The sequence below is a fragment of the Haemorhous mexicanus genome, chromosome 2 (genome assembly GCF_027477595.1).
Source record: "Haemorhous mexicanus isolate bHaeMex1 chromosome 2, bHaeMex1.pri, whole genome shotgun sequence".
In the NCBI taxonomy this organism is placed as follows: Eukaryota; Metazoa; Chordata; class Aves; order Passeriformes; family Fringillidae; genus Haemorhous; species Haemorhous mexicanus.
In genome coordinates this window covers 119,407,771-119,425,090 of record NC_082342.1, presented here as the reverse complement: position 1 = coordinate 119,425,090, position 17,320 = coordinate 119,407,771, and the positions used below count along the sequence as shown (strand labels likewise).

The window sequence follows — 17,320 nt, the reverse complement described above, 5'->3', positions numbered from 1 at the left end:
TGCCACAGCCACAGAGAGACCCTACAAATACCCTCAAGACAGCAGTAGCAGGGTCTCTCCATCCTTCACTCCCCTCTTGCAAAATCTGTGTTTTCCAAGGCTCCAGGAAGGCAGGGAGCAGGTCCTGAAGGAAGGTGGTGCCCTGCAATAGGTGACCAGTGAGCTTCCCACGGCCAGCTCGAGGATTTTGCTCTTCACACGAGGGGGCTCCATCTGCTCTGGCTCCGTCCCTGTCCCAGGATCTTGATCCCAGTGCCAGGATGTTGTTCCCATTGCACAGGACAGCAGCCAGGCACCAGAGTCTGGAAATCCTGCAGGCAGCCCCGTGAGCACCGGGGATGTTTTGGAGGCCTCCAGGCATGTCCTTGCCCATCTAAACAAAGACCTTCTTTAAATCTGGATTTTTAGTGTTTAATTAAAAGCTGGTTCAAAAACACACTTACCATTTCGGGTTGGAAGTACACACGAAGCAGATAGTGAGGATCTCTGATTTATTTCCATTGAGAGGCAAATTATTATCTTTATAGTTGCACGTAGGTGTGCCTGCCTTGACTCCATAACTTTCTAAAACAGTGACTGACCTTTTCCAGTAGTTCATATTTTTCTTTTTTTTTTTTTTTTTAGAAATACAGCCTTACAGTGCTTATTTCCCTGCTTATGTCTCACACATTGGTAACACAGTCCTGTGCTTATAAACTGCCACCAAGACACTCCTAACACAAAGCCTGGTGAGTTGGCTCCCACTGCTCCCCAAAAAATGGATATGCAGAACATCTATAAAACCTGAAACCACACCCATTTTGTCTGGGAAAAAGGACACAAAAGAACAGCAAAAAGGAGGGATACAGAGGGCTGAGCTGTCTGGAATTCCTACAGCAAATACTGTGGAGAGCCACTCATAAATGTCAGGGATGATTTTCCAGACCCGTTTTTCAGATGGTGTTGGGAAAGCATGGATTTATGCCAGTAGGCACCAGATGCAGTTTTGGGGCCCAGGGTACAGAGTGGGAAGCCTCTAAAGCTAGAAGAGAAAAATAAAACCCCCTGCCCTTTGTAAACAGCCAGAACGAGGCTGCCATACACTCCATCCCTAAAGTGGGGAATAATGGAAATTACTCATTATTTACTTTATTTACTAATAATGATACAGAATGTATTAAGGGCAAGGGGGCAAAGCAATTCAACACATGGTTCAGGAGGAAGATACATCTCAGGCTAAGATTTTGCAGCATAACTTCATGACAACAAAAGATAATTTCTGAGCATGAACACTCTTCCTTAGAGGCCTCCCTTAGGCTTGATTTCCAGCCTTGGGCGTGGAGCTGTCAGTGAATTAATTGGGGATGGATGCAATCTCTGGGCCAGAGAAGCTCAGCACAGGGATGACAAGGCATTGTTGAAGGGCTGGAAGTCTTTCAGCAGAACTGTCTGGAAAAGAAGATACACAGCACCTGTGCCCTTTAAACTCAGGCTGCTTGCTCCTACATTTTCACAGCCCAAAAAGCCTGGCCTATTTTAACCTGGTGAGTAGCAGATCTGGCATGGGTGTCACACACAAAACATGCAAGCACAAATGCAAACCAGAGTGTCAATCTGAAATTGCCATGCTAGGCCAAGCTTATTTTATTACATACATTCTGCAATCTAAGGACTAATATGTTCATAATGTAAACATTAAGCATACAGAGTTAAAATTCAAGGCCACAATAGTTTTTTTTTGGATTGTCCCTTTTTTTGTTTGTTTGTTTTTTGTGTGTGTGTGTGTCTTTGGTTGGCCGAGATCAACTCGTAGTGTATAAATGCATAAGTTATATAATAATTATATAAAAAGGAAAAAAAAAAATAACATTGAACTTGTATACTTCATTCTGACAAACGCACAGCGTTCGCGACTCGGTAAGAAAAACTGGCGCCCGCCTAACAAAAATACTCAGGTGATTTCTGATTCTGGCAGTCAGGGGTTGTCTCTTGCTCTAACCAATAGAAAACAAACTCCCTTAGTAATGATGAGGTTCCAACTGGTAATTTTTAAATATCAGACACAATTCCAGTTTTGCTTTTGGTTTTTTCCCTTAAAAAAAAAAAAAAAAAAAAAAAAAGAGAGAGATGCATATTCTGATTTCTCGCTCCTTCTGCCCTTTCCCTTTTCCCACTTTTTATTACTACTGAATCAAGTCTGATCCTCCTGAAATACTGGGAATGGTATAATACTGAGCAATATGTTTCACAAGTCCAAACAAGTGTTTCTTCATAGTCCCAACACTACAAAGTTTTCAGTCTTTTCAGTCTCTACTGGTCATGAAGTTTCTTTCCTCCCCTTCTCACCACCTTCATCCTCCTCCTTCTCCTTCCTGCTTCCCCTGTCAGGTGCAGGCCTCTGATCTACAATCATACACTTGCCCTCCAGCACATTCTCATTTCCCACGTTTGGCTCAGGGTTCCTGTAAAACTGTCAAGGAATCTGAAAGTTTGGGTTGTCTTCACAGTTTGAGTAGCTGATTCGCTCTGATGAATGGATCTCGTTTGACTTTAACCACAACACTGCTGTTCTATTCCAAATCAGTTTCCACACTAACCAGTCTCTTCTGCTGATATGTTTCTGTTTTTTAAATACAGATAGGCTTTTTGTTTTTCCTTTTTTTTTTCCCTTTTCCCTCTCTTTTGTAATGATCCATATACTGTATGTTAGGTCACTATAGACTTATCCTTATATTGCTGTAGTATAGTCCCAGTTTTGCACTAGCATGATATCAAACTTTACACACAAGCTTATCAACGTTTTAAGACCACCAGCTTCCGTAGGTTTTCCTTATCATTTCATGCTTCTACCTACAATAGTCTGTTGTTGTTTGGTCCACAGAGTCGATGCCCATATACATTACATTTTAGTATCTTAATACTTCTTGGATATTTCCTTTAAATCCCTACTACAAAAAAAGTCTTTTTGACATCTATTTTTAACGTGGTTTTGGGTTTGTTTTTTTTTTTTTTTGCCCCCAGCCAAACCCTCACTTGTCTCTTTAGGCACTTTTAATTCGAGTACTCCAACAGAGTTCATTGCGACTCCTCGGGGACCCAACCCCAGTGAGAAGCTCCTTTGCTTTGCCTGGTGTTTATCTCCCCCACCCCACTTAGTAGTAGGTGCCAAGATGAGAAGGCATATGAGCAGCTGGCAGCCTGGTGTTGGGGTAGATCCCTCCAGTCGGCGAATTCCAGTACGGATTGGGGGCAGCAAAAAAGCTGGAGGACGTCACGGGCAAGGCAGGGGGGTGGGGAGCCACAAAGTTCATCTTCTGCGGGTGCGCGTGGTACGAGCTCATGTAGGGCAGCTCCGAGGGGTACTTGTACATGGACGACTCCGGGGGGTGAGGCTGCAGGGCCTGGGCGATGCCGTGGAAGTCGAATTTGTAGGCGTAGCGCTTGCCGTGCACCTTGGTCATGATGTTCTTGTCGTAGTAGTAGCGCAGGGCGCGGCTGAGCTTGTCGTAGTTCATGTTGGGCTTGCTCTTGCGCTCGCCCCAGCGCCGCGCCACCTCGTCGGGGTCCGTCATCTTGAACTCGCCGTTGGTGCCCTCCCAGGTGATGCAGTTGGAGTTGGAGCTGTCCGACAGCAGCTCCAGCAGGAACTGCCACAGCTGGATCTGCCCGCTGCCTGCGGGGAGGAACAGAGCAGGAATGTCAGGGCTGGCGTGAATTATGTCAGGGAATCGATTGTGCAGGCTCTCCCTGGTTTGCGGGAACAAACAAAACTTTACGACTTTTGTGAAAGTTGTAAAGCTGGTATGTTTATTACAGCGCGGGACTCATGTGGGAATTGTTCTTCTAAAATGACGTGTACCTCTGGGAACTCTAGATCTCTTTTTATCTTTTTCTTAAATATATATGCATGCAATTTTACAATAGGTTCATACATATTTATTCCACTGATTCCGCGTGACACTTGCTACTAATTCTTTTTTATCAGAAAGAACTCTTGGGTCAGGTTTCTACTTTGCTTCATCCCCAAGGACCCCATTAGGAAATGTTGTGATGTTGGCTCCTAATTCTTTCTATTAGCCAGTCCCCTATAGGAATGTGACAAAACTACAGTGACAAAATGATCCTTTTTCCCCTCAAAAAGGAAAGAAGCCCAGAAGTTCTCTCCTCGATTAGGTGAAAAAGGCACCTCACAGGACCTTGGGGACTTCACCTCAAATTTAGGATAGCCAATTGGACAGAAGCCAAAAAGTCCCACCTAGGCAATTAACTAGAAAAAGAAGAGAACAAAGAAACTAATGGCTTTTGTGGGGTGTTTTACCAGGAGCAAGAACGTCTTGCACCTGGCTTGGTTTTTCTCTGTTTGTTATTTTGCCTTTTAATAAACCTTTCTGTTTCCAACACTGCAACTGAAGCCATCCTGCTGATTTTATGCCTCCAAAGGTAGCTGAGCTATCTTGGGTGAGTAATAGACCTCCAAGAGCTCATGAGACCTGGCTCGAGGAGACAACTATTACTGTCCCCCTTCTCCCAGACTGTCTCATTAAAGCCTAAAGAGCAGGGATAATTGTAATGTGTCGTGTTTTCCCTCATGTGAGTGGCAGAACGCCATTCCATGGAGATTTAATTGTTACCTAATGTCATTCAGCGCAGACAATTGATGGGGAAATAATACAGTGCTCATTTAGGAAACTAATCTCCAAAGTTCAGCACAAACAGCTTTCACTTGCGTAACACTCGGCTTGTTCTCACAGCATTATGTTGCAACTAAATGTTCCCTGCTATGGAATGAGCCCACACAAAATGGAGAAGTTTAGAGCAAGCTGGGCCAGTGCCAAACCATATCATCCCTTTGCAGCATTTGGGGAAATGCACAACGGAAACTTATTAGCTTGCTGTTACACTGCATACAACCAGAGGGCAAAACAACTGCAAGAACAGTGAAAAGGTCCATAAGATACATCCTTGTCATCATTCTGCTTCAAATGAGTTAAAATGATTATTTTACGTTAAGGCATAAAATGTTGCTGTTGTATTTTTCTCACTCTCTGCCAATTCCACCGCAAAAAGAAAACAGTCTTCTGTGAACTTTGCAAAAGTGAGGTAGGGCAACAAAATCTGTGCATTTTAGACAAGTGAAAGCAGATTTCAAAGGGCCTTGCCACTGATAGTCATGTTAGAAGCTTGGCATTTCTTAACAAAGCAACACTGAAATGATGCAAAATGCAGCTGAAGCAGCTTGCGATGCAATCTGTTTCACAAGCACGGTGTCAGCAGAATTTGCCAACCAGCCTGGATGTGCTAACCCTGAACTACATCTCTGACCAGGAATAGGTTGGGTTTCTTTCTTTTTTTCTTATCCAAACCAGCTATGTGGGTATAATAAACAAGCTTTTCTTTAGAAAGCTTATAGTAGCAATTACAATATCGAGCTAGAGCAGCATCTGAAACCCATTAGCAGTTTATACTTCAGTGCAACTGAAACCCATATTCATTTAAATTGTATTTATCCAAACTGGCCTTAATGAATTTCTTCTGTTCCATTAACATGCATTAAATAAACAAACAAACAAAAGAATCCATGGTATGAGCAAGGCATGCAAGTTTTAATACATGAAACATAACAAGAGGATTAGGCTTTGAAAATCAATAAACAGTTCAGCACTGGACAAAACACAAATTTTTGAATAAGCAAGCCAACATATGTTCTAACATAAACACTTGCCTTCCAAATGTAATATATAGTCCTATGAAAATAAATGGTTGCTGTCAATTTCCTTTTAATGAGAGAGTAATTCCACCAATTTATAAACACACAAAACATGTTAAAGCACAGGAATGATGGCGTGGAGGAATTCCATACTCAAATGTTAAAAAAGCATCCCAATCCAGATCGTGTTAATGTCATTCACAGTAATGAAATCAACCAAATGGACACTTGATAAAATTTGGCAAGCCATGATTTATGACCAAATTAAAGAGATGTAGGCCCCCCCTTCCAGTCAAGACCAGTGTTGCCTGGAAACCTCCACCACCTCAGGCCATTTGGAAAATCCTATTCTTAACACTTACTTAATTACTTTCCTCTGCCACACAAAACTGTTTTGAGAGTCAGCTAATCTAGAACTGTGCTGGATGTCACTCGGGAGAAAGTGAAAGGAAACTGATCAGCATTTTGGCAATTTCAGGCCTTGAAAAGACATAAGATTGTTGTAAAAAGAGCCATTGTCACTGGGGGCTGAGGAGATCTGTGTGAAATGAGGAATGTCGTGCCCTGGGACTGTCCAGGCAAGGGACACAAGTGGAACACACAGTGCCAGCCCATTGTGGGGGGCTGTGCTGTTGATCATGGTGCTGGACAGCCACAGCGTGTCCTGCAGACTTGGAGCAGTGAAATCTGCACAATTCCCAAGCAGAGCTACTAAATCACCCAGAAGACCCCTTGTCTTTAGCAAAAACATGCTGGTCAAAGGTTGCACTCAATGATCCTTGAAGTGTTTTCCAACCTGAGCGATTCTGTGAGTCTGTGATTGTGTTCTAAGCTACACATCCCCATCCACAATGCACCCCACTGCCTTCTTGAGGTGAGAGAATGTTTTTGAAGTGTTTAATCCACTTATTATTTGCAAATAGATTCTACTTTTCTTTTTTCTATATATTTAATCCCAAAATTTTGTATTCATCAAGGCCAGTATGATATTGTGTTGTGGATTAACAGAATCTGGGACACAGCTGATGAAGAGTGGTTAAGAGATTTGTACCCTTCTGGAGAGGTGACTGGAGACCAGATGGAGTCTCTTACACCCCTTAACCAAATCCTGATGTTCAGGAAACTGAAGTGAACTCCAGCTTCAAAGGTTGGACTTTTTGGAGGTCCTTTCCAACCTTAATGATTTTAAATTCCTCAGTCCCACCCTTGTGTAATTGAGAAATTCTGCAACACACAGGGTATCATCAGCTCCCCCTGAGGAGTGGGAAAATCAGGGACATCCCCTTCCAGATCTGGTCTTACAGGTGAAGGGGGGACACTCAGCAGTGAAAGAAAGCAAGGCCTCCTAAATCAGCAAAATCCCTTCTCACCTGGATTTGCAAGTCGGCTGCTGGTCGGTCCCAGAATCTGATATGGATCTACAAAATTGTGAAAGAAAGATTTAAAATCATGCAACAGCATTGACAAATATTTTAGGTACCATTTCTGAACCTTGTAAAGGGCAGTGTGCACTGCCTGATGAGACAGCAGGTCCAACCAACACCTGAGCAATTTTCTCCCTCTGCAGGGCAATACTTGCATGTTTTCCTTTCAAACTCGGTGTGCAAGGACATACATTTGCTTTTTGCACTGTAATAACGTGCAGATGCATATATTCAGAATGTAACCTTTGTTATGAAGCATTCTGGTGGTGGAATTCCCATCCCTGGGGGTGTCCAAGGAAGGCCTGGAGGTGGCACTCAGAGCTCTGGGCTGGATGACAAGGTGGGGATGGGTCAGAGATTGGACTCGATGACCTTGGAGGTCTTATCCAACCTCAGTGATTCTGTGATTCTCTTTTGTCACTGGACTCCAGTGAGGGATCCCATGGATTAATCCTGTGACTGGTGGTTTCAGAAGAGCCTCTGTCAGCCTTACCATGCCTGTAGCATCTCAATATTTCTCTCTGGAAACAAAAGCTTAGTTTGGCCTGAAGTCCAACAGGGAGAAAGGGAGAGCTGTGACAGCAGGACCAAAGCCAAAGTGAGGGGCTGCAAGCACTGAGTGACCCTGTGGCTTTTACAGCCAAGAAGACAATCAGGTTACATTCCTTACACATTTAAATAATCTGTGCAGCTCACACACAGCCATTAAAAGGTCCTCAGGACTTACATAAATCATTGGTATATTTCTAGGAAGATTCTTGTGGTTGGAAGGCCAGATTAGATAAAACACTGTTTGGGCAAAATTCAGTGTAATACTTCCCAGGCAGTCTGTGCATGAGTTAATGAGACCTAGTCATGCACAGTCTTGTTTAGCTCTAACAAAAACCAGAATAATGATCTAAAATCCATGTGATAAAAACTGGCTCAGAGTCTTCTGAGCTAAGAATATCCTCTAAATCTCTTTTATTTCCTCCTTCTAACCTTTTGCTGTTAACAAAAGCCATGACTGACTCGGGACCTTTGGAGTGCTCTCCAGCTACCTGTCCAAAATACAGCTGAATTTGCAATAAGGGATTAGGCCCCACCCCATGGATTTGCTGCTCTAAAACCACAAAAGGCACCCATTTTGCTAAACCACTACTCTACAAACCCATAAACTTCTGCTTTCTCCTCAGTTTTCCAACAGACTGAGAATCTCTCTAATATTCCTGTTGTATTTCAGAAGCCAAATTCAGATGGGTTTCTGTAGGCTGCAATCCATTCCCTTTATTTTTCGGCTCTTGCACATTTCCCAGTTGCTGGCATCTCAACCACTGGGGTCTTTTGACATCTTCACCTTCCACCTTTGTACCCAAATTGTGGATGGATTTTTTTAAGAGCATTTTTATTCTGGAAGGTTGTTACTGCCATAAAGATTACACTCATCCCAAATCCAGCTGCAGAGCAAACCCCATTCACATCTGGGGTTTTGGTGGTCTCCAGCTGGAGTGGTCTGAACCAGATTGTGCAGTTTGGGTGCCCTTCTCATCACACTCAACAAAGCCAGGCAGAATTCAAACCATGTGACACCCACCTAACTGAGGACGCTGGTCTTCTGTTTTGGGAACTGTTGAGGATGATGGCTGAGTAGCTGAAAATGGAAAAAACAAAACCCCATGTAGTTATTTTTCCAGTTAGGAGGTTGCTCACCAAACCTATTAAAGGTCCCCAGGCCTGGAGCTCCTGCTGCCCTCTGCTCCAGGATGGACACAACAGGATTGAAAGCTCCTAAAAAGCTTTTTAAGGCTCTATGGTGATGGACTGGATGAAGTTTGAGTTTAAGGAAGGATGTGGCTGCCCAGTGACACCTCCCAGCATTGCCTATACAACTGGCTTTCCAAAAAAGCACAGATAAAACCCCACCAGAGCTCCTGTAATTCCCTTTGGAGTCTAATCCATGTTTCCCCAGCTGTGCAGATGCTTTTACCTTTTGACTGAGGGCTGGGGTGGCTGTGACTCGTCCATGCTGATCTCCTGGCTTGCTCATAAGGCAAATCTGTGAAAGAAAAAGGCATTTATTCATGCAGATATGGCCTAAAGTGGTTATGTCCAAAAGGGCACCTTTGAGGGGAGTCAGGATTTGGAAAATGACTGAAACAGGCAGGGAATTCTTTGTTAAAACCTTTGTCATCTTTATTGTCTTGTGCACTACAGAGGTGCCTGTTGTTGTCAGAAGTCTGAGCTGCACTGAAATAGGTGGTGCAAAGAATCTTTAGAGACAATACAGAGTTGATCACTTCCAAAGGTTCAGGGTACTCCCTTTAGTGCCATTCCTCAGCCCAGCACACCAAGGAATGGCACACACTGGCATCATTGATAATCTGGGCTAGAATCTTGCAGGAAAAGTCCCCCAAGAGCTCATTTTATGCATAAACCCTCCCAAATTCAGCATCTAACAGTGTTTCCTTTTAAAAAGACAGGCTTTAGTTGATTTATTCCTTTTTGCTTCTTGGGACAAGCTCCTTAAATTTACACATCTAAATTTTCATTTCCCTTTCTTTCACTTACTCGTTACTTCTATTTTATTTCAGTGATTTAGCATATTAAAAAAAGTGAAAAACGAAACCATAAAAGCTTTCTTCATAAAGCAAATGTAGTAAATTCAAATGTTTGGTTTACCCTTAGAAATCTTTGGCAGTTTCCTGTGCTTTTCCACGGCTGACTTTAACACATTAGCTACAATTACTGCCAAAATCAGAGACTTCTGTAACTCTCAGGGCCTCAGGAAGGCAGCAGTGCCCACCTGGTGGAACTATGTTGGTGCAGATGTCTTGACTCTCAACACTACTTGTGCTTTATTTCAGAATTCATGTTTGGAAATGAAACCAGAAAGCAAAGAAACAGCCCCAGCCTGGCTCTGTATAAGGCAGATGTATCTGCCCACTTCCAAGCACTGCATGGAAATAAAGTGTAATGTAAAATGCACAACCAAATTGCCTTTAATTTATTTAGTCTGTTAGCTCTGCCACCTCCCAGAATTCTACACTTCAAAGCCTTTGCTTTTGCTGAGATTTGCAACTGATTTTTGTACTGCATTTTCATCATGAATAACCTTATATCCTTGATTTCTTGAGGACTATTCCACAGCTTCAGAGAAAATAATGTGAATTTTACAGGTGCTCATCTCTGAGCAGAAGTTGAATCAGAGTGACCTGCAGATGTCCTGCCCAGGCTGAGACAAGCACTGCTGTTTATTAGAGACTTTACCATCTGGCAAAAAAAATCCAGAATTACTCTGGTTGTAACTGCAGTGGGTTCTGAGTCTGTCTGTACAGAGGGGGCTCAGCTCTGGGGGGCTTGCAGGTATCTTGTGCCTTGCCTGGCCAGTTCCCTGCTCCATGGCAGCTTCTCTACCTCCTCTGCAGATTCCTTTGCCAGATTCTGGTGACATGGTGACACAAGGCACCTATTTCTTCCCATCAGTTTTTCTATTCCCTGCCCAGAAAGATGTCTCATCCACAATTCTTTCTTTCTTTTCTTTTCTTTTCTTTTCTTTTCTTTTCTTTTCTTTTCTTTTCTTTTCTTTTCTTTTCTTTTCTTTTCTTTTCTTTTCTTTTCTTTTCTTTTCTTTTCTTTTCTTTTCTTTTCTTTTCTTTTCTTTTCTTTTCTTTTCTTTTCTTTTCTTTTCTTTTCTTTTCTTTTCTTTTCTTTCTTTCTATCTTTCTCTTTCTTTTTCTTTCTTTCTTTTCTTCCTTTCTTCCTTTCTTTTCTTTCTTTCCTTTCTCTCTTTCTTTCTTTTTCTTTTCTCTCTATCTTTCTCTTTCTTTCTCTCTTTCTTTCTTTCTTTCTCTCTTTCTCTTTCTCTCTTTCTTTCCCTTTTCCTTTCTCCCTTCTCCCCTTTTCTTTCTCCTCTCTTCCTCTCTTCCTCTCTCCCTCTCTCCCTCTCTCCCTCTCCTCTCCTCTCCTCTCCTCTCCTCTCCTCTCCTCTCCTCTCCTCTCCTCTCCTCTCCTCTCCTCTCCTCTCCTCTCCTCTCCTCTCCTCTCCTCTCCTCTCCTCTCCTCTCCTCTCCTCTCCTCTCCTCTCCTCTCCTCTCCTCTCCTCTCCTCTCCCTCTCCCTCTCCCTCTCCCTCTCCCTCTCCCTCTCCCTCTCCCTCTCCCTCTCCCTCTCCCTCTCCCTCTCCCTCTCCCTCTCCCTCTCCCTCTCCCTCTCCCTCTCCCTCTCCCTCTCCCTCTCCTGTTTTTGGATCTCCAAGCCATCAGACACCTGTGCCCTGAGAGCACTGCAGATGCTGTGTGTGCTTGTACTTGGTGGCACTTGAACCACACTTGGTACAAATTCAGCACTGTGAGAAAGCTGTCTTGCCTTTTGACTCCTCACATCACAAGATGATCTTCTGACTACGCCCTCTCCATGAAAAGAAAAATCACATTATCAGCTTCTCTTGAAATAGAGCAAAGCTCCAGCTTCATGCTTGGTTCAGCCTTGATAAACACTGCTGTTATTGCAGATAAGCAGATCTGTTCTTGTCCATCAGACATCAGCACAACATGTCCTTTCTGGGACAGCTCCCTGATGGGAATGCTCCTGTTTGGTGAGACAAACCCCAGCCAGGTGTCCCAGAGCTCTTGAGAGCCTCATTGTCACTGAAACCTCCTGTTCTGTTGTAAAGGTGACTGCAGAAATCCTCCCTTGCACTGAAGCCCTGCTCATTTCCCATTTTCTATTGTAGTGCCTTAACAATGGCAGTGCTTAATTACTCTCTCCAGAACTGCACCCCAGGATTTGGCTGATTCCCACTGAATGTTATTTATTCCCCCTGCTCCTCATTTTTGACCTTTTTCATGTCAGCAAGTGGCTGTCCCCAGGGTCTGCTTTTGCTCTCACATGAACAGTGCTTTGTTATGGGAAAGCTTCTTTGCAGCCTGGTTGAAATGTGACATTTAAGTCAAAGGAAAACCACAGAATAAGCCAACAAAACAGTTTCCTGAAAGAAAACTGAATTTCTCCAAAAACCCCTTTTTCTCTGAATAAAAATTCTGACTTTGAAGATGTCCATCAACTTTCAGTTGTAAAAAGTAAATTAAAACAATACTTCCAAAATGACTACAGTTCTTTGTAGAAAATGTTTAGTTCTGCACAGAAGAACCCTAAAACTAAACTGCAATTCCACAAGTAATTGTGTCAATGCAGAAAGATGCTGACACAAAGCATTTTGTTAAGTGTCATTTTAAATGTGAGTTAGATTAAATTGATGAAATGAAGGAGCTCACTATGTCTGATAGGTGGTTTAGAACCTTTTCCTCTAGAGAAAATTAACATTTTTTTCCCATCACACATAGGATGAAACAAATATGGAAATCATAGACCTTGTCAGGAAACAAAAAAAAAAAAAAATCCCAATTTTTATTCAAGTCCAGTGGAAAACAGACTCATTCCAGCATTTGCCTGAAATCCTCTCCATTGGAACAGCTTTTCCTGCAGGACACCAGGTCCCTCTGGTCTTACGTTACATGTTCATTTCTGCTGGGAATTACTGAGAGTTTGGGGCCTCTGCATTTATGTTTGGCGATTATTTCCATAGTTCTGCTTTGTTTTCACATCCCTGTTTGTGCTGACATTCCCCAGTGTCCCTGAGAGCTCCTGGGTACCCCAGTCTGCTTTAATGCTCCATGAAAATGTTTTATTTATTTGGAATATCATTTCTTCTTAAAGTGACACTAAGCAGGTGCTCTGTCACTCTCTTTATTTTGATAATTATATCAAGTTTCCTCAACCCCAGACTGTGATTTGAACAATTTCAAACCTCTGTATCTCTCAACATGCTCCAAAGATTTTTTCCATACTCCCATGGCTTTCCCAGGCGTTTCTAAGCACCTCCAAACTCTGCAAAAAGCCTTTTTGATAAGGGATGATTGACACAGCTTTCCATGCAAGGCCACACTGCTGGGGTGTTCAGTGGCACAGCCACATTTCCCATGGGATTCTCCACCATGGGTCTTCATTTGTTCACATCTTTCACTTTGGCTGCCACTGTGCCATAAATAAAGATGACTCTGTTAAGTTGTTCCTTCATGAGTGAAGGGGGCTAATTTGGAATCAGTAAGATATGCAAATAACTTGTGCCTTGGGCTGCATTTATCAACTTGTGTTTTCAGTTGTTAATTGATTGCCAAGTTGTTTCTCCCTAATGAACTTCCTGGGTACCTGGACAGGAATCCTGTGTAGGAATCTCTGGGTTTAAGTAAAAAAAAAATCATAAAATCATGGAATGTTTGGGTTGGAAGGGACACCAAAGATCATCTCATCCCATCCCTGCCATGGCAGGGACACCTCTCACTGTGCCAGGCTGCTCCAAGCCCCAGTGTCCAACCTGGCCTTGGGCACTTCCAGGGATCCAGGGGCAGCCCCAGCTGCTCTGGGAATTCCATCCAGCCAGGGAACAATTCCTAATTCCCAATATGTCCTCTAATCCTACTCTCTGTCAGTTTGAAGACATTCCCTGTGTCCTGTCCCTCCAGCCCTTGGAAATTGTCTCTCTCCAGGTTTCCTGGGGCTCCTTCAGGCCACAATTCCATCACCCCAAAGCTTCTGTTCCCCAGGCTGAACAATCCCAACTTAACTTAAGATGTCTATTAGTGATGACAGGATAATTAGCCAGTTCTTCATTTGTTTCTTATGACACACTGATTTAATTTCTATTGCAAATAGTTGTGGGGTGTTTTGGTGAATGCCTTATGAAAGCCAAATGTATGCATTGGATTAACAGTTCCCTTTCTAGCCATTACTATAAACAAATCGAGCAGAGTTTGATTTCCAAGGATCCAAACAAGTTGAATTTGTTGATGTAATGGCCTGGTAGTTGTTTCCTTTTTTTCTTTTCTAATTATCAATTACTAAATCTACAGACATGCATATAGACATGTATACAAGGCTATATAAAATAATATCTGTGTGAACCCTCCTGCACTCTACCCTAGAGCACAAATAAAATAATTCCTGTTCAAACTCCCTTTTTTTAATGTGCCAATATCTCTTTTCACCAGAGCTCAGCCAATTCCAGTGCATGTCCCTTCTGAGCACTTGGATTTTTGCCTCTGGCTCAGTAATGGATTTCCTTTAAATTCAGTATTTGCTGCAACTCCTCTTCATGTCCCTCAGTACTCTGCACTCATTATTGGAAAAGCAAATGTCCAGATTAGGCATTTTTCCAGCATTTTTGTGGTGAAGGGTGATAAAAAGAAAATCTTTGGCTTCATAGCCATGTCCTCACCTTCTTTAATTATTCCCATCAGCCTTTCACAAATCAGCACATCCACAAAACTTTCACAGGTTTCAAATTGTTGAGCATTAAGAACTTCCTTATGTTTTGATTTTACTTAAGACTCTTAAACTCATTATCGGATTGTTGTGGGTTCTGCTTGCCTCAAACATAAATAGACAGCAGGAGAAGCATATATCCTGCATTTTTAGAGTATTTTTCCACAATAGACTTCAAATAAAAGGAAATTTTAGCCTCATTTTACAAACAAAGAGCTGAAGGTCATTGACAAGTGACTGTGCTGGGACAGTGCAAGAGAACCAGTGAACAGAGCTCAGGTTTCTGATTCCCTGGTGCTTTATAAAGTTGATACAATTGCTTCAAAGACAGAGATTTGTGGAAGAAATGGACTTATTAAACTCTACTTAATTATTTCACTCTAATTATTTCACTCTACACAATTATATAGACACATATATATGTGATGTAAGTACATAATATGTGTGTTCAAAATAGAGCCTCATATCTATGAAAAGGGAAAAAGAATGAGATATTTCAGGAGATGAAATGAGTAAGATCACAGCACACAAAAAGTGGTCATTGTTCATACCTGGCCTGGTTGCAATTCTTTGTGTTGCTTCTGGATAAACTGATGTGTTTGGGAAAATAAAAGTGGCACCTCCTGAAGAGAAAGAAGAGGACATAACACCTAAAGATTCATTTCCACAGTCCCTAAATCCACAAAATTTTCCCCTCCTGTAGAGTGAGTGAGGAACCTGAATAACTAATTTCTGCCTTTGGACTGTTAGATATAAAAGTTCATTCCAATAATCTTTACATCTACGTAAATCCATTCAAATTACTGGATAAAAGTCTGTGCAAAATCTATTTTAAGAAGGAGACAGTCAAGCTCAGGAAATTCCTTCTACCACAACCACCTCCACCTGGGAAGGTGGCTTTGTATCCCCTGAAATAAAACCTCTTTGCCTTCATTACTGCATTCCCGGAAAAGTCCGTATTTTCAACAGAGACTTTTGGCTCAGACCCTCAGATATCTCAATTATCTTCCCCAGAGTGAAAAAATGAGAAATATTAAGCTTGATATAGGAAATGGAATCTCCCTTGTCTCAGGCATTGAAATTGCTCTGACTACACCAATGGACTTCTCATGACCCTCCCCAGGAACATCAAAAAAGTCAATTACTGCTGATTTCAAGAACTTTTTTTCCAACTCTTTTGTGGCCCACTGAAAATTGAACAACTGATTTCCCATATGTTGATGATCAGCACAACATTATTCACACTCCCCAATGACAGATAATCTCATTTTGGTGAAATAGATTTCAGAGTATCATTGTCAGTGCACACAGAGAGAAAAAGATAACACACAGAACTGCTGAACAACACTTGGATATCCACAAATGGAAGATGCTTGGCAAATGACAATCTCTAAAGCCAGAGATGGAAAAGACCATCAAGTCCATCTATTTTTAAAAAGAACTTAAATTTTATCCAAACCACATCAAAGTAAACGGAAATTTTTTTTTGTTGCCTTTGGTGGGGTTTGCAGCCTAGAGCCCACAGCAGGACTTTGTTTGCCACTATGACCAGTGGCAAACCTCTAAAGTCAGGGAGAGAACTAATCCAGTGAATTTTGCTATGAAACTCACTCAGAGTGAAAAACAAAATAAAATATTAGAGAAACATTGCTATCCAAGTTTTGTTTTCTTTTTCTTCTGCATTATCCTTTGTATTATCTTTTTCCTTTCTCATAGAGAATTGTTATTTCTGGTCACTGTAGGTAACTAACACCCTCAGGCATGATGATGCAATAATCCAAACATCTTTTGCAGGGATATAAACCACATTATTATTTGTACAATTCCATGCCATCCTCTGCTGCACAAATGTTACAGCAAGTTAAAATCGATTCTGAATTATTTTCATAAATACTTTAGGTTGCATCCTGAAAGACAGATGAGGCATGTGTCATTCTCCTGCCTACACTCAACACTTTTCTGGGCCAAATTAACAGAAGGGTGAATATCAACAAAAATAATTTTAAATTCAGATCAGCCTTAGTGGAATTCCCAGCTCAAGTCCCACAGCAGCTAGAAAATGAGATGAGCTAACTGCCTAAAGAGCAATTTTATTGATTCCCACAACATCTAGCTCATGGGAGGGGAGACATCCCCACTCCCCAGAGCCCAAAGCACTTCTGAGCTCCAAGAAGCTTCTAGGGATCCATGGAGTAGATTTGACAGTAGAATGGACAGAAGGACCAAAAAAATCCTCAGATAAAAGGCCCCAAACCTGCAGTTTTATGCTGTGTCAGGGACCCCATCCTCTTGCAGGACACCAGAAATTTTTGCACCATTTTTGCACCACCTGGCCCTGCGTGATCTCACCTTTTCTCTGTGTGTCTGTGCAGAAAACACACAGACAGCAGGAAGGGGATTCTCTTGCCTCCCTCCTGATTTACCACTTCCATCTTTTTAGCAAGCAGCCCATGGAAAGGAATCCTGTGCTTTTAGAAGATGACCTACAGCAGTGGGAGCAGTGCCAGCATTACCTGTGTTTCTAGCATGCATTAACCGTGGAGAGTTTTGTAAGGCCTTATCAACATCATCTGAAGTCAAATGTGGAAGAGGAGCTACAAAACAAAACAAAAAGCAACACCAAAATGTAAAAAAAATTGTGAATTATCTTTTTAAACCATATTTTCCCCTGACAGGATTGCCTGAATGTGAATCTATCAACAGCCTGCAGTTTGGAGGGAGGTGTGTGGGCTACAGGGTAAATTAGGGCATTCATTTATCCAATATCATAATTTATTGTTATGAATGCACAAAATTTCTGGCTGGTTATTGACAGTGTGCGTGTGGAGGAGACTGCACCGCACTGGTGTTGCAATGCTTGGTGGTTTTTTTCTCTAAAAACCATGCTCATTTTAGCTTCTTTAAACTGAGGC

At 42.1% G+C, this 17,320-nt stretch overlaps 1 protein-coding gene across 3 annotated transcripts in view; it reads right to left on the bottom strand.

Annotated features, from left to right (window-relative positions):
• Window positions 1-474: 474 nt before the first annotated feature.
• The window catches only part of ERG (ETS transcription factor ERG), a 142,576-nt gene continuing 125,730 nt past the window's right edge, over window positions 475-17,320 (bottom strand). For 2 of the 3 annotated variants that reach the window (XM_059840124.1, XM_059840125.1), the window contains 6 exons: window positions 16,922-17,002; window positions 14,960-15,031; window positions 9,077-9,145; window positions 8,684-8,740; window positions 7,057-7,104; window positions 475-3,652 (listed from right to left, as the gene is read on the bottom strand). In XM_059840124.1, the coding sequence (XP_059696107.1) occupies window positions 3,132-3,652; window positions 7,057-7,104; window positions 8,684-8,740; window positions 9,077-9,145; window positions 14,960-15,031; window positions 16,922-17,002 (848 nt within the window). In that variant the 3' untranslated portion in view covers window positions 475-3,131. The remainder of the gene's footprint in view (window positions 3,653-7,056; window positions 7,105-8,683; window positions 8,741-9,076; window positions 9,146-14,959; window positions 15,032-16,921; window positions 17,003-17,320) is intronic. The other variant, XM_059840126.1, reaches the window with a different exon arrangement.